General features: G+C 36.5%; 1 protein-coding gene across 1 annotated transcript in view; it reads left to right on the plus strand.

Moving 5' to 3' along the window:
* The window catches only part of CFAP47 (cilia and flagella associated protein 47), a 509,689-nt gene that overhangs the window by 86,469 nt on the left and 395,308 nt on the right, over positions 1-27,912 (plus strand). The window contains exon 22 of the mRNA XM_088833637.1: positions 16,997-17,138. Coding sequence (XP_088689763.1) covers positions 16,997-17,138 — 142 coding nt within the window. The remainder of the gene's footprint in view (positions 1-16,996; positions 17,139-27,912) is intronic.

Consider the following 27,912-nt stretch of genomic DNA (forward strand, 5'->3'; position numbering starts at 1 on the left):
CCATCTCATTCTCTGTCATCCCCTTCTCCTGCCCCCAATCTTTCCCAGCATCAGAGTCTTTTCCAGTGAGTCAACTCGTCACATGAGGTGGCCAAAGTATTGGAGTTTCAGCTTTAGCATCAGTCCTTCCAATGAACACCCAGGATTGATCTCCTTTAGAATGGACTGGTTGGATCTCCTTGCAGTCCAAGGGACTTTCAAGAGTCTTCTCTAGCACCACAGTTCAAAAGCATCAATTCTTCAGTGATCAGCTTTCTTCACAGTCCAACTCTCACATCCATACATGACCACTGGAAAAAACAGCCTTGACTAGATGGACCTTTGTTGGCAAAGTAATGTCTCTGCTTTTAATATGCTGTCTAGTTTGGTCATAACTTTCCTTCCAAGGAGTAAGCATCTTTTAATTTCATGGCTGCAGTCAGCATCCGCAGTGATTTTGGAGCCCAGAAAAATAAAGTCTGACACTGTTTCCACTGTTTGCTCATCTATTTCCCATGAAGTGATGGGATCAGATGCCATGATCTTTGTTTTCTGAATGTTGAGCTTCAAGCCAACCTTTTCACTCTCCTCTTTCACTTTCATCAAGAGGCTTCTTAGTTCCTCTTCACTTTCTGCCATAAGGGTGGTGTCATCTGCATATCTGAGGTTATTGATATTTCTCCCAGAAGTCTTGATTCCAGCTTGTGCTTCTTCCAGCCCAGCATTCCTCATGATTTACTCTGCATATAAGTTAAATAAGCAGGGTGACAATATACAACCTTGACGTACTCCTTAGCAATGGAGTTATTCACATTTAATTAGTCATTACAGTGAATCAAAAGAATGTCTGGAGGTTGTAAAGACCTTACTAGACCCACTCCCCTAATAATACATTTTAAGCTAACAGAATTAGCCAGAAGGTTTTTTTCCAGAAACTGTCCTCAAGCAGGATACATTATTGTTATATAATTCTAAGGAATGTGGAGGGGAAAATGTTTGTCCTTTCCTTCTCCTTGAGAATTCCAGATCCCTCTCTCCTTGGGGACCCCCGGACTTCTTATCAACCTGCCTAGGAATTGACTCTCTCAATGGGATTTAAGGTGCTAATGCAGAGGGAAAAAGCAGCAGCAGCTCACATGGAGTAGGTGCTCAGGTACGGTCATCACTTCTTCTTTTGTCCTTCTAGTTCCAGGTATGTATTTTATTCTGGAACATGATGCTACATCACTGCTTGTTGTGGTCCTTTAATGTTCTAGGGAGAAGGCATATGTATAGAGTCATTAGTTGAAATGATAGGTCCTCTCACTGTTCATTCGACTACCTGTAAAGAGGGGGTTGGGTATGTAAGCCCAGTAAGTATGATTAGTCAGAGGCAACACGCGGCGGCTGGGCATTGCCAGGAAAATGTATTCAGGACTCCGAGGCATTCCCTGTTGAAAGACCAAATTTTCAGCTCGATTAGTAAGGGTTTTTATTTGTCCCCAAATGGGGAGATTATAGGGGTGATCCAAGGATGGTGCTTCCTGGAGATCTTTAGAGCCGCCATGGCCCATGGAATTTCTTGGAATTTCTTCTTCCTGGGGTTCTTGTTGTTTCATCTCCATTTTGAATGCTGGGGGGCCCCCTTGGGTCGAATCTTCCAAAGAGGTTAAAAAATTTAAAACAAATAAAGCTATATTAACAATAGTTATATGTTTAGAAAATATCTTATGTTGGAATCTAGTAAAAGTCTGCTTTAGGTAAGGAAGACAGTAGTGTTCCTGTGTAACTGCTCTGTGTTCCCAGCTTCCATTCTAACTTCTCAGGGTGTCACTGACATTCTTAAGAGGAAGAATTAATTAGCCTGTCCCTGCTTCGTGTTTTATCACAAAGTTGGTTCTGGGTAGCCATGAGATGAGTAGCTCTCCATTCCTGCCTGCCAAAATCTTAGAAGTTTCTGTACAGGACTTAACTGGATTCACTCAAATATACTGTCCAGATGGTCTTGACAACACCTACTCTCACAAGACCAGGTGTGAGGCAGCTTCCAGCTCTGGATAAGTCAGAGGAACTCCCATCACAAAGACAGAAGACAGGGTCAGACCCTTGGGTTACTCTGTGGAGCTCTGGTGTCAGCCAGCAGTCCTGTTCTAGTTTTGACTAGTATAGGCTACTATTCTGATATTAAAGAAAATGAAAAATTTTAATTTTATATACATTGTTGCATTATACAACATTATGATGTATACCATACTATGTTTTATTTCCACAGGTTTAGTATATAATATTCATCTATTCAATACATCCATGGACCAATGACATTTAGATAAATACTGTTTAGCAAGGTTAACCAGAAGAAAGAATATCTTTGCTTTTTTTGAAAATCATTTTAGGAATAATTTCCTTTGGCCTAATTTAGGCTGTCAGATAATATCAGAATACTAATGTTATTTAGATTTTCATTTTATCTTTTCAGCAGAGAATTTTGAAGTGCATGGAATATTGTCAAAGTGTTACAATTATTTATTGAATAACACAATCTGTGACTTTATTTTAGACAGAAGCATAATTAACAAGTTATTTGAAGAGATTCAGAGGATGTTTATCTTCTTAATTTTTGCAGTATTTTAATATCTTTCAAAGCATGTTCAACTCTCACATTTCCTAACCATTTGCAAATTTTCTCACCATCAACTTATATTTCAATCTTGCATATCAAAAATATCCTCCTGATTATTTAAGACTTTTGTCAAAATTAAATGGGAATTTTAGAAGGCAGAAAGAAAACATAATAAATAAATCCTAATAAATAACAATAACTGATGCTTGTATTTTGGAGTATCATTGTTTCTTCTATCTCTGTAATTATAATGAAATAATACTTTATGAACATTTTTAACCTGCACTGTTTTTAGTGAATTAATTTAAATGTTATAAGTTGTTTTTTGTATTGTCAAATATTCTAATTGAAATTTAATTTTTAAGGATGATATTTTATGGCTATACTATGTTAGCATTATTAAACTAAGATTTTTTGCAAGCTAAGTTATTATGCTTAAGATATTTCCATTTTTTGACTTTATAAATGAGTCTGTAAGAAATGTCCTTGTCGATAACTGTTTTCATATTATATGCTTTCATTATATTTTCCTAGGAGTAAAAAATTGGATCAAACTCTACGTACATATTGTAGACTGTTGATATATGTTGCCAAATTGCTCTTCAAAAAGGTTTTACCAATAGTATTAGGCACTAGTAACTAGTAACGTGCCGGTCCGAGTCGGTGATGCTTTAGGTAAGGAAGACAGTGATGCTATCCAACCATCTCATCCTCTGTTGTCTCCTTCCCCTCCTGTCCTCAATCTTTCGCAGCATCAGGGTCTTTTCAAATGAGTCAGCTTTTTGCATCAGGTGGCCAAAGTATTGGAGTTTCAGCTTCAACATCAGTCCTTCCAGTGAACATCCAGGACTGATCTCCTTTAGGATGGACTGGTTGGACCTCCTTGCAGTCCAAGGGACTCTCAAGAGTCTTCTCCAACACCACAGTTCAAAAGCATCAATTCTCCGGCACTCAGTTTTTTTTATACTCCAACTCTCACATCCATACATGACCACTGGAAAAACCATAGCCTTGACTAGACAGACCTTTGTTGGCAAAGTAATATCTCTGCTTTTTAATATGCTATCTAGGTTGGTCATAACTTTCCTTCCAAGGAGTAAGCCTCTTTTAATTTCATGGCTGCAGTCAGCATCCGCAGTGATTTTAGAGCCCCCAAAAATAAAGTCAGCCTCTGTTTCCACTGTTTCCCCATCTATTTCCCATGAAGTGATGGGACCAGATGCCATGATCTTCGTTTTCTGAATGTGGAGTTTAAGCCAACTTTTTCACTCTCCTCTTTCACTTTCATCAAGAGGCTCTTTAGTTCTTCTTCACTTTCTGCCATAAGGGTGGTGTCATCTGCATGTCTGAGGTTATTGATATTTCTCCCGGCAATCTTGATTCCAGCTTGTGCTTCCTCCAGCCCAGCGTTTCTCATGATGTACTCTGCATATAAGTTAAATAAGAAGGGTGACAATATACAACCTTGACGTACTCCTTTTCCTATTTGGAACCAGTCTGTTGTTCCGTGTCCAGTTCTGTTGCTTCCTGACCTGCATACAGGTTTCTCAAGAGGCAGTTCAGGTGGTCTGATATTCCCATCTCTTTCAGAATTTTCCACATTTTATTGTGATCCACACAGTCAAAGGCTGAAGGTTTGTATTCGTCTTTAGTGATATATTTCATCATTGAAGTCATCTGATATTGGGCTTTATCTGTCATCAGTTCAGTTCTGTTCAGTAGCTCAGTCGTGTCTGACTCTTTGCAACCCCTTGGACTGCAGCATGTCAGGCTTCCCTGTCCATCACCAACTCCTGGAGCTTACTCAAACTCATGTCCATTGAGTTGGTAATGCCATCCAACCATCTCATCCTCTGTTGTCCCCTTCTCCTCCTTCCTTCAGTCTTTCCTAGCATCAGGGTCTTTTCCAATGAGTCAGTTCTTCACATCAGGTGGCCAAAGTATTGGAGCCTCAGCTTCAGCATCAGTCCTTCCAATGAATGTTCAGGACTGATTTCCTTTAGGATAGACTGGTTGAATCTCCTTGCAGTCCAAGGGACTCTCGAGTCTTCTCCAACACCATAGATCAAAAGCATCAATTCTTTGGCTCTCAGCTTTCTTTATGGTCCAACTCTAACATCCATGTGTGACTACTGGAAAAACCATGTGTTGTCATATGTTTACTAAATAATTCAATCTATTAGCTATATTAAGGTTTTGTATTTTTTAATTATAATAGTCCTTTAATTGATAATTATATAGTACGTAGAGTTTATAAAGTATCCTCCTATCTGATATCAATTTCCATTTGAATCCAATAAGACAAGCATTGAGACCTTAGATTTTTCTCCTTTTTCCAGTTGTAGAAGCTGATGCATAGTGAGACTAAGGGACTTGTCAAGACTAGGTGTTGGTGAGGTATAGAGCTTAGATGTAAATATTATATTCTCAGCCTCCTGGCCTGTCACCATGTTAGGAATCCAAATATGATGAAGAATACTATATATTTCTGTAGCCTATAGAAAAAAAAATTTCATATACTTTTTTGACATTTATTACTTTCCTCCTAGTCATCAGCATTCAGAATCTTCAATTTTATAAAGTTGCCAACATCAAAATGTCAGTGACCATTTTTATATAATGTCTTTTCTGTTCCATTTTGCATATTCATAGGGAGAATATTGCATCATAATTTGTTTCTTTGACTCCCTTGGTGGCTCAGCCAGTAAAGTGTCTGCCTGCAATGCAGGAGACCAGGGTTCAATCCCTGTGTCGGGAAGATCCCCTGGAGAAGGAAATGGTAACCCACTCCAGTACTCTTGCCTGGAAAATTTCCATGAACTGAGGAGTCCGTTTGGCTACAGTCCATGGGGTCACAAAGAGTCAGACACGACTGAGCAACTTCACTTTGTTTCTTCTATTATTAAATGTGGTTGGCAGATAATTATTCGATGCTTAAGCCTTTAATTGTATATATAAGAGTATTTGTAGAAATTAATAAAACCTATAATACAGTGGAAAGAAAGAATTGACAGAAATTGTCAGGATTTTGTAGAATATTGTGGAATACTATTGTGAATTAAAAAGATACAAATCTGAACAAGACAACTCAGAAAACCAAATCTATGTCATTGAACATGTCATGATTTTATTAGTCAATACAGTGTATTTGCCATCCAAGGCCTTAAAGATGAATAACATTTCTGTGTCAGATCAAATCATAGATAATCTTTTGTTTTTAACTTTTGCATATGTTTCTCTTAGTAAAAATTTATAGCATCCACAGCGAAAAGAGAGTTCCTCTTCTTTCTCATTTTTCAATTCTTTCTTTGTTGGTATTGCCTTTTAGATTTTAGATAGATTTTATATGATTTCCCTCTATCTAGTGCCCTACTTAGGATGGGGTCCATTGAATGTTGGTTTAATTTGCTGTCACTCATTCTGGTATGAACAGATGTTCCTTTAGTATTTATATTTTCTCTTTTGAGAACTTTGTGTTCTGCTGAAAGTACTCTGACTTCTCTTGATAAACTAAGGCCAGTAGTTCTTCCCTACTTTCCCCTGCCCCCAGCTTCATCTTTATTTCAATAGTTTTCTCTTTTCTTCTTCTGGGTGAGTTTCCATGTTTATTTATTGAGATATAATTAACATACAACGTGCATTAGTTTTCAGGGTATGACATGATATTTTGATATATGTATATATTGTGGAATGATTACCACAATAAGTTTAGCTAACATCCATCACCACAAGTAGTTACAATATTTTCCCTTGTGATGGGAACTTTTTAAAAAATTAATTAATTTATTTTAATTGGAGGCTAATTGCTTTACAATATTGTAGTAGTTTTTGCCATGGGTGTACATATGTCCTCCATTCTGAATCCCCCTCCTACCTCCCACCCATCCCATCCCTCAGGGTCATCCTAGTGCACCGGCCCTAAGCGCCCTGTCTCATGCATCGAACCTGGACTGGCAATCTATTTCACATATGGTAATATACATGTTTCAATGCTATTCTCTCAAATCATCCCACCCTAGCCTTCTCTCACAAAGTCTAAAAGTCTGCTCTTTACATCTGTGTCTCTTTTGCTGTCTCGCATATAGGATCATCGTTACCATCTTTCTAAATTCCATATATACACGTTAGTACACTGTATTGGTGTTTTTCTTTCTGACTTACTTCACTCTGTATAATAGGCTTCAGTTTCATGCACCTCATTAGAACTGATTCAAATGCATTCTTTTTAATAGCTGAGTAATATTTCATTGTGTATATATGAACCACAGCTTTCTTATCCATTTGTCTGCCAATGGACATCTAGGTTGCTTCCATGTCCTGGCTATCGTAAACAGTGCTCCGATGAACATTGGGGTACATGTGTCTCTTTCACTTCTGGTTTCCTCGGTGTTTATGCCCAGCAGTGGGATTGATGGGTCTTCAGTTCAGTTCAGTTCAGTCGTGACCGACTCTCTGCGACCCCATGAATCTTATGGCAGTTTTATTTCCAGTTTTTTAAGGAATCTCCATACTGTTCTCCATAGTGGCTGTACTAGTTTGCGTTCCCACCAACAGTGTAAGAGGGTTCCCTTTTTTCCCCATCCTCTCCAGCATTTATTGTTTGTAGACTTTTTGATAGCAGCCATTCTGACCTGCGTGAGATGGTACCTCATTGTGATTTTGATTTGCATTTCTCTGATAATGAGTGATGTTGAGCATCTTTTCATGTGTTTGTTAGCCATCTGTATGTCTTCTTTGGAGAAATGTCTGTGCAGTTCTTTGGCCCATTTTTTGATTGGGTTGCTTATTTTTCTGGAATTGAGCTATAGGAGTTGCTTGTATATTTTTGAGATTAATTCTCTGTCAGTTGCTTTGTTTGCTATTATTTTCTCCCGTTCTGAAGGCTGTCTTTTCACCTTGCTTATGGTTTCCTTTCTTGGCCAAAAGCTTTTAAGTTTAATTAGGTCCCATTTGTTTAGTTTTGCTTTTATTTCCATTACTCTGGGAGGTGGATCATAGAGGTTCCTGCTGTGATTTACGTCAGAGAGTGTTTTGCCTATGTTCTCCTCTAGAAGTTTTATAGTTTCTGGTCTTACATTTAGATCTTTAGTGATGAGAACTTTTAAGATGTTCTCTCTTAGACACTTTCAAGTATACAATACAGTATCATTAACTATAGTCATGTGCTATATGTTATATCCCGAGGACTCATTTATCTTGTAACTGAAAGTTCGTACCTTTTGACCATCTTCACCCCACTTCAAGGATGAAGATGATCAAATTTCCTATTTCTTCTTGAGGAATTTTGACTAAGTCATCTAATTTGGCAGCATGCAATTATTCATGGTGTTCTCTTGGTATTTTTATTTCAGTAAGGCAAGTAGTAATTTCCCCTATTTCATTTCTGATTTTAATAAATTATCTCACCTTTTGTCTTAGCCTATGTAAAGGTTTGTCCGTTTTGTCTATATTTTTAAGATTCAGCTTTTGGTTGATTTTCTATACTTTTTTATTGTTTATTTTATTTTTGCTTTAGCTTTTATTATTTACTTCCTTCTGTTTGAGTTTAGTTTACTTTTTTCTTGTTTTTAATTTTTATTGTAGGGTAGTTGATTTACAATGTTGTTAATTGTACAGCAAAGTGAATCTGTTATACATATACATATATCCTCTCTTTTTCAGATTCTTTTCCCATATAGGCTATTACAGAGCATTGAGTAGTTTCCTGTGCTTGCTAGGAAACATTTTATGTGTAGTAGTGTGTATGTGTTAATTCCAATTTTCCAATTAATCCCTTACCCTCTGGTAGCCACAAGTTTATTTTCAGTGTTTGTAGCTCTATTTCTGTTTTTGTACATAAGTTTATTCTGTTGCCCTTTTTTGATTCCACGTATAAGCAATATCATATGATATTTGTTTTTCTCTGTCTGACTTGCTTTACTCAGTATGATGGTCTTATTCTTGTTTTTCAAGGTAGTAGGTCAGGGTATTGATTTGAGATTTTAAATTTTTGTATAGGTTTTACAGGCTTAAGATTTCCCTCTAAGCATTGCTTTACCTGTATCTTTAAAGATTTGGTATTTTGTGTTTTTCACTCATCAGGGTTTGTATTACTCATATCATTTCTTCTTGGACCTGTGGTTATTTAGGATGTTATTAAATTTCTACATTTTTGTGCATTTACCAAACTTCATTGTATTATTGATTTTTAATATAATTCCATGTGATTAGAGAATATCCTTTGTATTATTTAATTAGATGTAAATTTACTGAAGCTTTATTTATTGTTTTATGACACTCTGTGTAGGTTACTTAGCTGTGTTGAGGTAAATCCAAAAGAAACTCTAAGAGTTGAAAATGATTACATCTGTGTATGTGTGTGTGTGTGTGTGTGTGTGTGTGTGGTGTGAGTATACAATGGTGGAGAGAAGGGAATGCTGATTTTCAAAATAAGCTTTGTATGATTATTTTTGTTTTATTTTTGCAAGTTTGTACCCTTATAATTTTGATAAAAATAAAAATTCAGAATTAAAAGAAAATAATCCTTTTGTGACAAGTTATTATTTTAAAGCATTCAATTATATCATTCTCTTACCCAGTTCCTGCATCTGTATCTTTTATGTGTACCAATGTATGCAGACATACACACACACATACACACATTGTTCAGTAAAGAAAAGAAATGTGAGTTTGACAGTAATTTATAGGTTTTTAAGTATACTGAGATTGAGTTACATCTTTTTTAATAAGTCAGTGTTGTGATTTTATATTTTTATACAGTGGGTGTATATACTATGCTTTTAATGTCATCCTTCATCCACAAAAGCATGTAGCTTAATGGTTACTAAAGGTTAGAAAAAATACATAATCCGATTTAAATCTGTTACATGAGTTTTTGGGAAGATGCATATGCTTGTCAAGTGGCTCATTGGTGAAGAATCTGCTTTCCAATGCAGGAGATGTGGGTTTGATCCTTGGGTCAACAAGATCCCCTGGAGAAGGAAATGGCAGCCCACTCCAGTATTCTTGCCTGGGAAATCCCATGATTTGCCTGGGCTACAATCCACAGGGATCACAAAAGAGTCAGACATGACTTAGTGACTAAACAGCAACAATAAAATATGCAATTTAAGATTTTTTAGTCCAATTTACTATTTAACACTTTCAACAATTAAAAACTCAGAAATCTATTTCTTAATGTTTGGACCATGACCCTTCAAGGATTCCTAAATTCAATATGAAATTAAATTATACATATTTATAGTTTTCTGGCGTGCCACACATTGCTTAACATTTTTAATTGTTCTATGTTTACTAGGTAATTTAAAGGAGATTTACTTAGTGTAACACAGTGTCATTCAGTCCAATAAGAAAACGTAGAAAACGCTGCAGAGACAGCACACCCTGTGAGATTTTGCTCACTAAATTTGTGCCACTGAGGCAGATTGATTACCTGGTTTCCCAGCATTTCAGATGTCCTTCACTATATTTATAGCTACTTGTAAGTTATCTGTCTTCGTGTGTGTGTGTATAGATATAAATAGCCAGGGGTGCTTTCTTGGTTGACCTATGCAGCAGGAAAATGTGAAATCAGCAGTAAAGGACTTGATTTATTTCTAGTTGTAACCCTTCCTTTCCTACATTGCACCAGGTTTGGATACAATCAAAACTGCTGATGGACAATTTCTATTTTATTTGGCATCCTTGACTGGACTTGTTTGTTTACACTAAGTCACTCAAGCCCTTCCTTTCCTTATGGGCCACTTATATGTCTTCTGGGCCAGTGTACAGAGTTGTGCTTCCTTACATGGTAGTCACTAGTCATATATATTTACATGAAAGATGAAGTTAATTAAGATTAGTTATTTTCTCAGTTAACATAGCCACATTTCAAGTTCTCAGTATCCATATGTGGCTGTTGGATAGTACAGAACATTTCCATCATCACAGGAAGTTGTATTTGACTGTGCTTGTATAGATCGTTCCTTTTTTTTTATCCTTCCTGTTCCTGTTCTATGTTTTCTTGCTTTATATTTTCCCTAAAGCTCTTGAAAATGAGCGAACATTGTTCACTATTTCCACCAATTTTTTTTTTCTTAAATCCACCATCGTTTTTCTGCCTTTCAAGGATATGCAACCTTTGGGTAAACATTTCATAGTAGTTATTCTGGATTTACAGCCATTCTTACAGGAAGGTAAGAAAAATTCTTCAAGTATTAAAAGAGAAGACTTTCAAATGACACCTGCCCCTTTTCTATTCATAAACATTTTTTTCTACCAGTACTGAACAGGGACTGAAATCTTTTCTATATCAGAATAGCATTCTTCTCTTGGAGGTATTTGTCTATTTGAATGACAGCTTCTAGGAAAGTATATAGAATGGCACACATCACAAAACTTTCAGTTTTCCGTCTTCATTAGTTACCTCAGTGGGGTCACAAAGATTAGAACTCATCTTCTTGGTTCTCTTGATGTTATCACTGAGTTTTAATGTAAAAAGTGCTGTAGACTCATAGTTCTATTGACATGATAAAACTGACATGAGTGAAAAAATCATGGATCTCTCAATTTTGTAATTACAAGGCTATTTGGGTAAAAACACATTTTGGGGGGTAAATTCTTTGTAAATATTTGAGTTAAGAGAGGGCAAGACCAGTATGACTTCCTGCCTACACACAGTTGACAATTAAAGAAGGTGGGGATTGGTTCTTAGCTCTGTAAATTCATCACACAGTATTTTAGAAAACATGTTACAGGAAGGGAGAAAGGCCTCATGCTTAAAATAAAAGAGAAAGTTAAGGGCTAAGATCAGTACATTGAATTATCTTGATAATCACTAACATCATCATCATCTGTGATAGTATCAAACATCTTGAATGAAGCCTACTGTCATGTTCTGTGTTAAACCTCTCCCATCAATGCAGTCTTCCACTCCTACCATCCCTGATTTTGGGACACAACACAGATCCAATGACAGTAAAGACTCAATATCCAGCAACTGTTGGGATTTAATCCATCATGATCAGTCTTTACCTTGATCATCTCCCAAAGTGGAGCCCTCTGTGTATACACTGCCATTCCTGCTAGTTCTGTGCTCCCTCCCACCTGTTTGGTTTTTTTTTTTTCTCTCCCCCTCTGCCCTCTAGGATACCTACATTTACATAAGTCCTTGATGTTTTGGGGGATTCCTTTCCCTTCACTATTTCTTCATGCTATGACCATGGCTATCTCTAGGGCTTTACTTCTTATATAGCTCTTATATAGCCTTTTCTGTGGATCAGAGTGTGGCTCTAGAGGTCATGCTTTCTGGAAGCCTTGCTCCCTGGGTTGATTTTTCTAGATGGTCTTTGTTACAAATGGCTGCCTCTTTGAACTTTGCATTATGTGAGTTTACCACTCTCTGGACATTGCTAGCAGCTAGGTGCATTGTACATTCTGCTCCCTACTCTTCTCATTTTCTGAGTGATTTCAGTGTCCATATGGAGGTCCATCCAGAACCCTGGCCTCTCAGTTCCTTGTCTTCATGTTTCCATTGATTTTCTTTATTCCCCTCAGCTCTTCTATTGGGAACCCATGTCCATCAATCACAATCAGATGAAGATGATGGCTTAAGAAACATACTTTTAGATATTACTTGACTTTAAAGTGAGTTCATATTATGTTAATAAAAAAGAAAGAATAAGATAGTACCTCATGTTAGTTGCTCAGTTGTGTCTGACTCTTTGCTACCCCATGGACTGTAGCCCACCAGACTCCTCCGTCCATGAAATTCTCCAGGCAAGAATAGTGGAGGGAGTTACCATTTTCTTCTCCATGATAGTACCTAAAAGTAATATAAATACTATTAAAATATGTGTGGTGATGGACAGGGAGGCCTGGTGTGCTATGATTCATGGGGTCGCAAAGAGTCAGTCACGACTGAGTGACTGAACTGAACTGAACTGAAGCAAAAGTATTGGTTTCTGTTAATACTATAAGCAAAAAATGAAGAAGAAAAAACAACCAGAAGCAGTAAAATATAAATGAGACAAAATATAACTGGTTGTTAATAATTAATAATGAAAATTCCAGGAGAAATAAGATCAAATGAAGTTTTAATAACTGAAATATGGAAGGGTAGTATTTGCACGTGAACTCTATCTTTATTCACTTTAACCCTTGACATCTGTTTGCTGGTATCACTACAGAACTAGATTATCATGGGAATGAGTTGCTTGCTCAAAACAAATGAAACATCCATGAAAATAATACATTTTACAGTATTATTATGCTTTTATAATTCTGTTTTAAAAATAGATTATTTACAAAAGATTGTGTGATGTGAGATGGTATTGGTAATGAGGTGGTCAGTGTCTTAGTCTGTTAGACTGCTGTAACACAGTACCACAGACTGGGTGATTTACAAGTGACAAAAATTTATTTCTTATAGTTCAGGAGACTGTATATCTTAAGATTATGGCACCAGCCTATTAGGGTGAGGGCTGCCTTCTTAGTCACAAACTTCTTGAGGTGCCCTCACGGGATGGAAGAGGCTAGGAATCTCTCTGGAGTGTCTTTTATAAGGCACTAATTACAGTTACACAACTCTAATCCCCAGTCATGAGGCCTCATGACTTAGTTCAGTTCAGTTCAGTCCTGTCCGACTCTTTGCAACCCCATGAATCACAGCTCGCCAGGCCTCCCTGTCCATCACCAACTCCCGGAGTTCACTCAAACTCATGTCCATCGAGTCGGTGATGCCATCCAGCCATCTCATTCTCTGTCGTCCCCTTCTCCTCCTGCCCCCAATCCCTCCCAGCATCAGAGTCTTTTCCAGTGAGTCAACTCATTGCGTGAGGTGGCCAAAGTATTGGAGTTTCAGCTTTAGCATCAGTCCTTCCAATGAACACCCAGGACTGACTTTCTTTAGGATGGACTGGTTGAATCTCCTTGCAGTCCAAGGGACTCTCAAGAGTCTTCTCCAGCACCACAGTTCAAAAGCATCAATTCTTCGGTGATCAGCTTTCTTCACCGTCCAACTCTCACATCCATACATGACCACTGGAAAAACCATAGCCTTGACTAGACGGACCTTTGTTGGCAAAGTAATGTCTCTACTTTTAATATGCTGTCTAGGTTGGTCATAACTTTCCTTCCAAGGAGTAAGCGTCTTTTAATTTCATGGCTGCAGTCACCATCTGCAGTGATTTTGGAACCCAGAAAAATAAAGTCAGCCACTGTTTCCCCATCTATTTCCCATGAAGTGATGGGACCAGATGCCATGATCTTTTTTTTTTTTTTTTAAGGAAAATGACTTCATTCCCTTGACCATACCATTCATATTGACATGACATGGATTAATTAATTCAGGACCCATTTTTGAGTATCTATTAATTAATTAATTAATTTTATTGGAGGCTAATTATTTTGCAATATTATATTGGTTGGTTTTGCCATACATTGACATGAATATAGTTTTCTGAATGTTGAGCTTTAAGCCAACTTTTTCACTCTCCTCTTTCACTTTCATCAAGAGGCTCTTCAGTTCTTCTTCACTTTCTGCCATAAGGGTGGTGTCATCTGCATATCTGAGGTTATTGATATTTCTCCCGGCAATCTTGATTCCAGCTTGTGCTTCCTCCAGCCCAGTGTTTCTCATGATGTACTCTGCATATAAGTTAAATAAGCAGGGTGACAATATACAACCTTGACGTACTCCTTTTCCTATTTGGAACCAGTCTGTTGTTCCATGTCCAGTTCTAACTGTTGCTTCCTGACCTGCATACTGATTTCTCAAAGAGGCAGTTCAGGTGGTCTGGTAGTCCCATCTCATGGCTTAAGCACATCCCAAAGCCCCACCTCCTCATTTTATCATTTTTGGGCCTTAGGATTTCAGCATATGAATTTGGGGGAGACATGTTCTGACCATAGCAGCCAGCTAGTTTTAAATAAAAACAAAATGAAAGCCCAAGCATTTGCTTAGTTGGGTAATATTTATGGCAAGCTGTAAGTATACCCTTTTTATTATTAATATTTAGTTCTTATATTAAAAACTTATTTTTTACGTCTCCAGGTTCTTGAGATCATCACGTGATGACTATCTGGGGAATTCCTGGAAACCACTGATTGATTTGTCCTTCATATATTTTTTAAAATAATAATGTGTTGAGTGGAAATTTCTGTAACATAAAATTAACCACTTGGAATTAATGCAATGCCTTCACAATATGGTATAACCATGCCCTCTATCTCATTTCAAAGCATTTCCATCACTCCAAAGTAAAACCCTTTACCCATTAAGTGGGTTTTGCCCCTCTCTCTTCCCACCAGCCACTCACAGCCACCAATCTGCATCCAGTCTCTATGGATTTATCTCTTCGGGATATTTCATGGAAAATCACCTTCCAAAATTTCCTAAATTTTTCTTGTGTTCATTTGTAGTCACCCTCTCCTCCACTTTCAGTTTAGGGCAAACACTTATCTCATTTTATTCGTGTAATTTTGTCTTTTCACTTGTATGAATGAAATTATAAAGTATATTGCCTTATCATTCTGGCTTCTCTCACTTAGAATAATACATTTGAAACCCATCCATATTTTTCTGTTTAACAGTAGTTAATTCCAGTTTATTGTTGAAATGCATTTTGTTATATGTATTTACCAAAATTTGCTACCTATTCAATATTTGGAAGGGATTTCGCTTGGTTTCGGGTTTTCACAATTATGAGTAAGGCTACTAAAACATTTCCATGCAGTCTTTTGTATGAAAATCTTTTGTTTTTCTTTGGTAAGCATCTAGGGTTGGGCATCTCTGAGCCTTATGTTAAGTATGTAGTTAATTTTCTAAGAATCTGGAAAATGTTCCCCAAATGACGAGAAAATTTTACATGCCTATCAGCAATTCATAAATGTATTAGGTGCTTGCATCTTTATCAGCACTTGGTAGTATCATTTTTATTTAAGCATTTTGATAGGTGTGAAGTGTTAATCTTCTGTGATTTTAAATTGCATTTTTCTCATGTCTGATGATGTTAAACATCTTTTTATACAGTAACATGTCATATGTACATTTTCTTTTCTGAACTCTCTTCTCAAATCTTTTACATAGTTTTTCATTGGGTACTTGTTTTTTCTCTTAATCTTTGTGTGTTATTTATATATTTAGGATGCAAATTGAATTTTTTTCAGAAGTAATGTTTTTTGACTAATTTTATTTTTTAACATTACTATTAACAGAACAAATATTTAAAATTTGATAAAGTACACTTTAATTATTTTTTTATAGATGATTATTTTGATATTGCACTTAAATATTTTTCTCCTACATTTTCTTCTGCAAAGTTTATAGTTTTAGGCTTTATATTTAGGTCTTTGGTCCAATTAGGAATTATTGCTGATGTCATTAATTTTTTTTTTTATTTTTAAGAATTCTATATGGACTCATGAAAAATAAGCTAAGTCTTATGTTGAAAAAAAATGTGCTTTCAATGTCACAAGACAATTTTTTTGGAAATTGTCTTTTTTAAAAAACTGCTATTTTGCTAAATCCATAATATCTCATTAGCTCTCCTGAACTAATTCATCTGGCATAACTGAAATTTTGTACCCTTTGACCAACATCTCCCCATATCTTCCTTCTGTTTTAGATCCCACGTGTAAATGAGATCATACATTATTTGTGTTTCTGTGTATGGTTTGTTTCATTTAGTATAATGTCCTTCAGGCCTATCCATGTTGTTGCAAATGGCAGGATTTCCTGCTGCTTTTAAAGCTGAGAAATAGTCCATTGTATGTGTATATCACCTTTATTTTTTTATCCATTCATCCTTTTGTGAATATGTGGGCTATTTCCACATCATGACTATTGTGAATAATGTTGCAGTGAACATAGGAGTGCAGGTAATTCTCTGAGATCCTGATTCCAGTTCCTTTGGGTAAATACCCAAAAGTGATATTGCTGGATAATATGTTAGTTCTGGTAACAGTATTGTACTTTATACTTGAAATTTGCTTAAAGGGTGGATCCTAAGTATTCTTTCTCTCTCTCTCATAGATGCACACACACACACAGAGTAACTACATGAGGTGATGGATATGTTAATGTGTTATTTCATTATTTATATCAAATTATCAAGTTGTAAACTTTAAATATGTGCAATAAAAAGTAGTATAAAATGAAATAGGTGAATGGAATAAAGAGATACACACCTCCAATTATAAATAAACCACAGGAATGTAATATTCTGCATAAGGAAAATGGTCAATGACATTGTAATAACTTTGTATGGGGACAATTGATTACTAGACTTATCATGGTGATCATCTCATAATATATGCAAATATCAAATCACTATGTAGTATCCCTGAAACAACATAATAATGTACCCTGTTTTTAAATTCTAAAATATCACAATTTTTATACCAAACATAGCCAGTTATAATGTATTTTTTGTCTAACAGGTGGCAACGTACAACTTTAGCATACAAGTTCGAGCTAATTTCTTTGAAGCTTCAGAACTTGACTCTGAATGTTGTTTGTCAGACTCTCATGTGATTCCAAATAGACCAACAGATATTCAACTATGTTATATTCAAGCTACTGGTATGTAATATGAAATATTCAACTGATGGGAATATCAACTATTTATTCTTACATAGATAGAAGTTAAAAAATTATAGCATGATATTCATTTTTTAAAAATAGAAATGCTAGAAGGTAAATTTATTATATGGTTCTTGTGTATGTTTGTGAGTCTGTGAGACTGAATTTTGATAAATAGGATGGTTATACTGTCACAAGATTTACCTTTGCTTAAAATATAGGATGTAATTAAAAACAGAGGTCAGGTCAGTACTTTGGTTTTTGTGTCAGTTCGGTTCAGTTCAGTCGCTCAATCGTGTCCGACTCTTTGCAACCCCATGAATCACAGCACGCCAGGCCTCCCTGTCCATCACCAACTTCCGGAGTTCACTCAAACACATGTCCATGGAGTCAGTGATGCCATCCAGCCATCACATTCTCTGTCGTCCCCTTCTCCTCCCACCCCCAATCCTTCCCAGCATCAGACTCTTTTCCAGTGCATCAACTCGTCGCATGAGGTGGCCAAAGTATTGGAGTTTCAGCTTTAGCATCAGTCCTTCCAATGAACACCCAGGATTGATCTCCTTCAGAATGGACTGGTTGGATCTCCTTGCAGTCCAAGGGACTCTCAAGAATCTTCTCCAACACCACAGTTCAAAAGCATCAATTCTTTGGCGATCAGCTTTCTTCACAGTCCAACTCTCACATCCATACATGACCACTGGAAAAATCATAGCCTTGACTAGATGGACCTTTGTTGGCAAAGTAATGTCTCTGTTTTTTAATATACTATCTAGGTTGGTCATTAATAGGAAGGGTCTTTTAATTTCATGGCTGCAATCAGCATCCACAGTGATTTTGGAGCCCCAGAAATAAAGTCTGACACTGTTTCCACTGTTTCCCCATCTATTTCCCATGAAGTGATGGGACCAGATGCCATGATCTTTGTTTTCTGAATGTTGAGCTTCAAGCCAACTTTTTCACTCTCCTCTTTCACTTTCAAGAGGCTTTTGAGTTCCTCTTCACTTTCTGCCATAAGGGTGGTATCATCTGCATACCTGAGGTTATTGATATTTCTCCCGGCAATCTTGATTCGTTTGTGCTTCTTCCAGCCCAGCGTTCCTCATGATGTACTCTGCATATAAGTTAAATAAGCAGGGTGACAATATACAACCTTGACGCACTGTTGTTCCATGTCCAGTTCTGACTGTTGCTTCCTGACCTGCATACAGGTTTCTCAAGAGGCAGGTTAGGTAGTCAGGTATTCCCATCTCTTTCATAATTTTCCACAGTTTATTGTGATCCACACAGTCAAAGGCTTTGGCATACTCAATAAAGCAGAAATAGATGTTTTTCTGGAACTCTCTTGCTTTCTCCATGATCCAGCGGATGTTGGCAATTTGATCTCTGGTGCCTCTGCCTTTTCTGAAACCAGCTTGAACATCTGGAAGTTCACGGTTCACGTATTACTGAAGGCTGGATTGGAGAATTTTGAGCATGACTTTACTAGCGTGTGAGATGAGTGTAATTGTGCGGTAGTTTGAGCATTCTTTGGCATTGCCTTTCTTTGGGATTGGAATGAAACTGACCTTTTCCAGTCCTGTGGCCACTGCTGAGTTTTCCAAATTTGCTGGCATATTGAGTGCAGCACTTTCACAGCATCATCTTTCAGGATTTGAAATAGCTCAACTGGAATTCCATCACCTCCACTAGCTTTGTTCGTAGAGATGCTTTCTGTTTTTTTTAATTTTTATTTTTATTGGAGGCTAATTATTTTACAATATTATATTGGTTGGTTTTGCCATACATTGACATGAATCCACCCCGGGTGTACATGAGTTCCCCCTCCTGAACACCCCTCCCACCTCTCACCTCCCCTTATCTAAGGCCCACTTGACTTCACATTCCAAGATATCTGGCTCTGGGTGAGTGATCACACCATTGTGATTATCTTGGTCATGAAGATCTTTTTTGTACAGTTCTTCTGTGTATTCTTGCCACCTCTTCTTAATATCTTCTGCTTCTGTTAGGTCCATACCATTTCTGACCTTTATTGAGCCCATCTTTTGCTGAAATGTTCCCTTGGTATCTCTAATTTTCTTGAAGAGATTTCTTGTTTTTCCTATTCTGCTGTTTTCCTCTATTTCTTTTCATTGATCGCTGAGGAAGGCTTTCTTATCTCTCCTTGCTGTTCTTTGAAACTCTGCATTCAGATGCTTATATTTTTCCTTTTCTCCTTTGCTTTTCACTCCCCTTCTTTTCACAGCTATTTGTAAGCCCTCCTCAGACAGCCATTTTGCTTTTTTGCATTTCTTTTCCATGGGGATGATCTTGGTCCCTGTCTCCTATACAATGTCATGAACCTCCGTCCAGAGTTCATCAGGCACTCTATCTATCAGATCTAGTCCCTTAAATCTATTTCTTACTTCCACTGTATAATCATAAGGGATTTGATTTAGGTCATATCTGAATGGTCTAGTGGTTTTCCCTACTTTCTTCAATTTAAGTCTGAATTTGGCAATAAGGAGTTCATGATCTGACCACAGTCAGCTCCTGGTCTTGTTTTTGCTAACTGTATAGAGCTTCTCCATCTTTGGCTGCAAAGAATATAATCAGTCTGATTTTGGTGTTGACCATCTGGTGATGTCCATGTGTAGAGTCTTCTCTTGTGTTGTTGGAAGAGTGTTTTTTGTGTGGGCCATTTAAATGATTATTTCAAAATAGAAATTGTTAAAATAAAATACATTTGCTATAAAATATAATGATGAAAATTTTATTTAAGGGAATGTTTTCCCCCCAAAGGAATGAGTTACTAAAGAACTAAGTACAAGTAAAGAAGGATAATTATTTTAAAAATTTGAATTATTTATTGAATATTTATTCATTTTCTTCAAGTATTCACGTATAAAACTGATGCCCTCTGCAGACTATATGTCTGACTGGCTTAGGCTTGCTTTGTATTATGTGCTTAAGTATTTTTCTTGAAAATATATATCTAGTTTATATTGTACTGTATTTTGTTTTTATTTTTCTGACATTAGTTGTCTTTAATAATAAAATAGTGATCAGTTAATAATTGTACTTGGCACCGAATTAGAGAAGCCTCATTAAAGTAGCATATACACTATAGAGATTTATTTTACTCCCATTTAAAATACAGAATTAGTAATTCCACAACTGGTAGAGAGGTTCCATGAAATTAAAAATTTATCCCTTGTTTTAAGATATCCTTTTAGATTAGGCAAATTACTTTAATGAAAAAGAAAATATTATTCACTTATTTTAAAATTAATAATGTATCATCATTAAGGAAAATTGGAAAATATAGAAACACAGAAAACATCATCTGGAATATGGCTATTTATAATATACCATTATTAATAATTTGGTGTCTCACTCTTCTTTTGTTCCATATTTAGCTTTTGTTAGTTTATTTATAGCATAGTGGAGATATTACTGCCTATATTAATTTGAAATCTGCTAATCCGATAGAAACTTTACCTTTGACCTAAGTTCTTGTGGCTTTTTCACTCCAGAAGTTAATGTTTTTGAGTTTTATAATGTTTTCCTAAATTGCTTCCTTGAAAACACTTTGCCATTATTTTCCATATTTCTTTTTCTGACTCCTATTGGTTAGATTTTGTACCTCTTTGATTAAATTGTATATTCTAATTATCTTATATATTCTCCCTTAGTGTCCTTTTCCTCATCTTTTCATTTTATTTCCCAGGATTTTTTTTCTGAATTGACTATTTTATGTCTTAAAAAATTATCTTGGTGATTGTAAACTAACAGGATTTTCAAACTTTTTTTCTTATTGTTTCTTTACTTATGGAGTTTTTTAAAGTGAAAGCAACACTTTTTGTCTGTGATTATATTATAAATTATTTAAGCTTTTCTTCAGTTGAGTACATTGTCTCAATTTTTGCTGAAATATTTTTCCTTTATATCTGTCTCTCTCATGTTGAGGAGTTCCTTAAATGTCGGTTGAATCTTGCCTGTTCTCTTATGTTTCTTAGTGAGTATCACAGTGTTGGCTTCAGCACCAAATATTATATCTTTTCGTCACAAACTGGATGCCAGTGAATGTTTTAATTTAGGGGGGAACCAAAGTATTAGTATGTGAGACGTTAATCTTGAGTAACAGTTTCTCCAGAAAATGTTTCTCTAATAATCTGTATTGGGTAGAATGTAGCTTTGTATAAGCAAAATTTGTTGTTCAGTCAATCGATTGTGCCCAACACTTTGTGGCCCCTTGGACTGCAGCATGCCAGGCTTCCCTGTCCTTCACCATCTCCTGGAGCTTGCTCAAACTTATGTTTGTTAAGTCGGTGATGCCATCCAACCATCTTGTCCTCTGTAGTCCCCTTCTCTTCCTGCCTTCAATCTTTGCCAGCATCAGGGCCTTTTTTAATGAGTTAGCTCTTTGCATCAGGTGGCCAAAGTATTGAAGTTTCAGCTTCAGCATCAGTCCTTCCCATGAATATTCAGGACTGATTTCCTTTAGAATGGACTGGCTTGATGTGCTTGCATTCCAAGGGACTCTCAAGAGCCTTCTCTGACACCAGAGTTCAAAAGCATCATTTCTTTATCTAATTGATATAATAGAGATAAAATTCTCTTATATCAATTTATCTAATTGATAAGTGAAATAGAGATCACTAACTGGTGTCATAATATGGCAAAAGAGTGATTTGTTGTAAAAGATACAACCAGTCTATTATTTTCACTGTTAATCCCCAATTGCCAATTTGAAAATAGGCAGAATATCTTAGCCATTTCTTGTATATGGGGCATAACATTGTCTTTTCCTAAGATTTCTCATGACAAGAGTTAGGGGTAACACAGTGATGGAAATTATCTGTGCCTTTCTCTTATTCTACGTATTCTAACTTCCTGCCAAGGTATCTATTCCACTGGTAAAATAAAATTGCTTGTAAGATATATAAGTTTTTGCATCAGAAATTGGTTTCTTTCCAGGGAATTATATTGCCATAAACATGTAAGATTCTTTAGTTTTCCTTAAGGATTATAAACATCCTCAAGGTAAGTTTCAAAAAGTATAGATTTTTCAGCCTGGTTTCTGGTTCAGCGTATAAGAAGCTTAGAAGTCACCGCTCCATCCTTAGAGCAAGTTAAAAAGCTAAGCAAATTGAAAAATCAACAGTTCTTCTTAGATCTATAAGAAAAGTGATGTCACAGGGCAAACTCATGCCTCTGAAAATGGAAAGACTCAGGCAAATACAAAGAATCACAACTTATTGAATGGAACAGAAACTCCAAAGTAGAAGTTCCTTTGGGAATCAATGTCTGGATAAGGAAGCCTATACTGTAACTGATGAATTGCTGGAAGTTCAGCATGGACAAGTCTGAGAGCAACAGTCTCTGTGGGGCCCCAGTCATACTCCATGGGGCCCCTTTCATACTTTTGTGAATTTTGCCTCTAGGAGCTTGACTTGATTCTCTTAAGTGATTATGAGAGAAAAATACCCTCATGTTTCTGGCAAGGGTGACGAAAAGGAATTTTGAAATATGCCAAAGCATTCTGTTCTGCTTAACAAGGTCTGCCCTCTGGAGAAACTCGTTGACCAGATCTTGCTGGAGTTTTATCAGAAACTCCCTGATCTCAGGGAAGGGAAATATCCAACTCCAGTCTCCTCTAACCTTCTCTGTGCGAGAAAAAAATATTAATACTCAACTCAGCCCACTCTAACCATTTAGTCCCAAATTGGTAGTGGTGGCATGCAGATTGAGAAAGACATGTACAGTTCATATTCTAGAGACATGTACTCACCAAAAGACTGAGCTCTAATCATAGGATTATAGAATGTTTCTGCCCCCCGCAGCTTACTATAACATTATTAAAGGTCTGTTTACAGCAGTTCCTTTTACCCAGTACATCATATCTAAGAATCAAGGAAAAAGTATAAGACATACTAAAAAGTGAAAAACACAGTTTTCAGAGACAGTACAAGAGTTGAAAACCAGATGCAGTTATGGCATAGATGTTGGAATTATCATATTGGGAATTTAAAATAACTGATTAATATGCTTAGGACTCTAATGGATAAAGTAGACATCATGAAGGAACAGATGGGCAATATAAGCAAAGAGATTAAAATTCTAAGAAAGATCCAGAAGGAATGCTGTGGAGCAAAAACAGTGGAACAAAAGTGAAGAATCTCCCGAGTAGGATTATTAGTGGACTGGATGTGGCTGGGGAAAGAATCTCTGAGTTTGAGAATATCTCAATAGAAATCTCCAAAGAAAGCAAATATTAAAAAAAAAAAAAGACTGAAAAAAGAGAAAAAAGAACAGACTGAGTACTATGGGACAACTACAAAATATTAATATGTGCATACTTGAAATACCAGAGGAAAAAGAAAGTAACAAGAAATATTTGAAACATAATGACTGAGAATTTCCTCCAAATTAATGTCAGACACCAAACCATAATCCAAGAAGCTCAGAGGATACCACACAGGATGAATGGCAAAAAAACAACACTTAGGCATATTACTTTCAAACTGCAAAAAAATCAAAGATTGAAAAAATCCTCAGGATGTATTCACCTCAGTGTTCATTGCAGCACTGTTTACAATAGCCAGGACATGGCAACCTAAATGTTCATCAACAGGGGAATGGATATAAAAGATGTGCTATATATATACAATGGAATATTACTCAGCCATAAAAGGAACAAAGGAATGCCATTTGTAGTGACATGGATGGACCTAGAAATTTCATACAGAGTGAAGTGAGTCAGAAAGAGAAAGACATATTGTATAATTTAATTTATATGTAGAATCTAGAAACATGGTACAAATGAACTTACTTGCAAAGGAGAAATGAATAGAGTCACAGATGTAGAAAACAAACTTACAGTTACTAAGGGGCTAAGATGAATTGCGAGACTGTAATTGACATATATAGACTAAAATAGACAACTAATGAGAACCTGCTGTGAGGCACAGGGAACTCTACTCAGTTCTCTGTTGTAGCCTAGATGGGAAGGGAATCTTAAAAAGAGTGGATATATGTATATAACTCATTCACTTTGCTGAATAGCAGAAGCTGACACAATACTGTAAAGTAACTATACTCCATAAAAATTAGTTTCATAAAAGTCTAAAGTAATTCAGAGGAAAAGATAAAAGTAACATGTGACTTCTCCTGAGAAACTATGCAAACAAAAAGAGAATGGAGGGAAGTATATAAAGTGTTGAGAGACAGAAAAATACCAACCTAGAATTCTGTACCTTGAGAAATTAGAATTCAAAACTAAAGGAGAATTAAAGCCTTTTACAAACAAACAAAACTTGAGGGAATCTGTTGCCAAAAGACTGGTCTTGAAAGAAATTTTTTTAATTAGTAAATTTATTTTAATTAGAGACTAATTACTTTGGAGTATTGTGGTTTTTGCCATACATTGACTTGAATCAGCCACAGGTGTTAAAAATTTCTTTAGTGGGAAGAAAAATGATACAGTTGAAAAACTTGGATCTATGAAAGAAAAGAGCACTAGAAACAAAGGTAAAATAAGAGTTTTTATTTTTCATATTCTTAATCTAACATTTAAGTTTATTCAGTATAATAATACCAGCAGTGTATTATTTCTATATATGCTTATGTATACTTATACATAAGTGAAATTAATGACAATAATGAAACAAGCAGTGGTAGAGAGGGATTAGAACTATTTTGTCATTAAAAGGTCCTTGCAGATAAAGACAAATGCTCTGATATCACTTGCATATGGAATATAAAAATAAATAAATATACATTAAAACAAAAAGAATCAGAATCACATATATAGAGAATGAACTAGTGATTACTAGTGGGGAGGGGTGAGGTAGAGGTATACGGGTATCTCATGTATGCAAGTCTAGTTCACATTCAAAACTCAATTAACCACTTTTCTTATCAGTAAAAAAGGATAATTGGTAGCTTCCTTATGTACATGGCAAAGTGGAAAACACCATGAAAAGCACTGGTAAAGTAGAAGGTATATTTTAAATTAGCAAACTGTAACTTAAACCAAGGAAATTATAAATATTATAGATACAGCCCCCAAATATCAGTTTTGTCTGTTAAGAATATTCCCTAGGAATTTATTCTAAAAAAGCAAACAAAGGAATATATAAAGATATTCATCAGAGTATTACCAATGATGGTGAAATACTGGGAGTAGCCTAAATGTCCGGAAATAGGGGATTGGCTAATTAGGTTATTCTCTGAGTATGTTAAGGAATGTTATACTTCTATGAAAATTCATGGTCTGTTGTTAAGTAAGAAAAAGTGCAGATTACAAAACCTATGGTTTTATGGCCCTACTTTTGGGTTATGTCAAAATATATATAAGAAAAATTATATGTAGACAAAACATAAACAGTAATGGTTACTGAGTGGATATAGTATAGGTAATTTTGAGGGGTGATTTTTTAATGTTCTTACAGTTTTATTTATAAAGAACATACTAGTAAGTTATTAGAAAAAAACTCAATGTAATCCATGACATTAATGGATTTCCCCAATTGCTTAGTGGTAAAGAACAGTTCTATGAAGTCAAATCCCTTATGACTATTCAGTGGAAGTGAGAAATAGACTTAAGGGACTAGATCTGATAGACAGAGTGCCTGATGAACTATGGATGGAGGTTCGTGACATTGTACAGGAGACAGGAATCAAGACCATCCCCAAGAAAAAGAAATGCAAAAAAGCAAAATGGCTGTCTGAGGAGGGCTTACAAAGAGCTGTGAAAAGAAGGGAAGCGAAAAGCAAAGGAGAAAAGGAAAGATATACCCATTTGAATGCAGAGTTCCAAAGAATAGCAAGGAGAGATAAGAAAGCCTTCCTCAGCCATCAATGAAAAGAAATAGAGGAAAACAACAGAATGGGAAAGACTAGAGATCTCTTCAAGAAAATTAGAGATACCAAGGGAACATTTCAGGCAAAGATGGGCTCAATAAAGGACAGAAATGGTATGGACCTAACAGAAGCAGAAGATATTAAGAAGAGGGGGCAAGAATATACAGAAGAACTGTACAAAAAAGATCTTCATGACCCAGATAATCACGATGGTGTGGTTACTCTCCTAGAGCCAGACATCCTGGAATGCGAAGTCAAATGGCCCTTAGGAAGCATCACTACAAACAAAGCTAGTGGATGTGATGGAATTCCAGTTGAGCCATTTCAAATCCTGAAACATGATGCTGTGAAAGTGCTGCACTCAATATGTCAGCAAATTTGGAAAACTCAGCAGTGGCCACAGGACTGGAAAAGGTCAGTTTTCATTCCAATCCCAAAGTAAAGCAATGCCAAAGAATGCTCAAATTACCGCACAATTGCACTCATCTCACACGCTAGTAAAGTCATGCTCAAAATTCTCCAAGCCAGGCTTCAGCAATACGTGAACCGTGAACTCCCAGATGTTCAAGCTGGTTTTAGAAAAGACAGAGGAACCAGAGATCAAGTTGCCAACATCCGCTGGATCATGGAAAAAGCAAGAGAGTTCTAGAAAAACATCTATTTCTGCTTTATTGACTATGCCAAAGCCTTTGACTGTGTGGATCACAAAAAAAAAAAATGTGGAAAATTCTGAAAGAGATGGGAATACCAGACCACCTGACCTGCCTCTTGAGAAACCTGTATGCAGGTCAAGAAGCAGCAGTTAGAAGTGGACATGGAACAGCAGACTGGTTCCAAATAGGAAAGTCATACATCAAGGCTGTATATTGTCACCCTGCTTATTTAACTTATATGAAGAGTACATCATGAGAAACGCTGGGCTGGAGGAAGCACAAGCTGGAATCAAGATGTCGGGAGAAATATCAATAACCTCAGATATGCAGATGACACCACCCTTACGGCAGAAAGTGAAGAAGAACTAAAGAGCCTCTTTATGAACGTGAAAGAGGAGAGTGAAAATGTTGGCTTAAGCTCATCATTCAGAAAACTAAGAAAATGGCATCTGGTCCCATCACTTCATGGCAAATAAATGGGGAAACAGTGGAAACAGTGGCTGACTTTATTTTTAGGGGCTCCAAAATCACTGTGAATGCTGATTGCAGCCATGAGATTAAAAGGTGCTTACTCCTTGGAAGGAAAGTTATGACCAACCCAGACAGCATATTGAAAGGGAGAGACACTATGTCAACAAAGGTCCGTCTAGTCAAGGCTATGATTTTTCCAGTGGTCATGCATGGATGTGAGAGTTGGACTATAAAGAAAGCTGAGCACCAAAGAATTGGTGCTTTTGAACTGTGGTGTTGGAGAAGACTCTTGAGAGTCCCTTGGACTGCAAGGAGACACAACCAGTCCATCCTAAAGGAGATCAGTCCTGGGTGTTCATTGAAAGGACTGATGCTAAAGCTGAAACTCCAATACTTTGGCCACCTGATGTGAAGAACTGACTCATTTGAAAAGACCCTGATGCTGGGAAAGATTGAGGGCAGGAGGAAAAGGGGACCACAGAGGATGAGATGGTTGGATGGCATCACCAACTCAATGGACATGGGTTTGGGTGAACTCCGTGAGTTGGTGATGGACAGGGAGGCCTGACGTGCTGCGGTTCATGGGGTTTCAAAGAGTCGGACACTGCTGAGAGACTGAACTGAACAGTTTTCTTTATAAAAACATACAACTAAGTTATTATAAAAAAAACTCTTGTAATCCATGATATTAATGGGTTTCTCCAGTGCTCAGTGGTAAAGAATCCACCTGCAATGCTGGAGACACAGGAGACGCAGTTTTGATCCCTGTGTCAGGAATATCCCCTAGAGAAGAGCATGGTAAC

This window comes from Moschus berezovskii, chromosome X (genome assembly GCF_049115385.1).
Source record: "Moschus berezovskii isolate FMDL1 chromosome X, NW_MosBer_1.0, whole genome shotgun sequence".
Lineage (NCBI taxonomy): Eukaryota > Metazoa > Chordata > Mammalia > Artiodactyla > Moschidae > Moschus > Moschus berezovskii.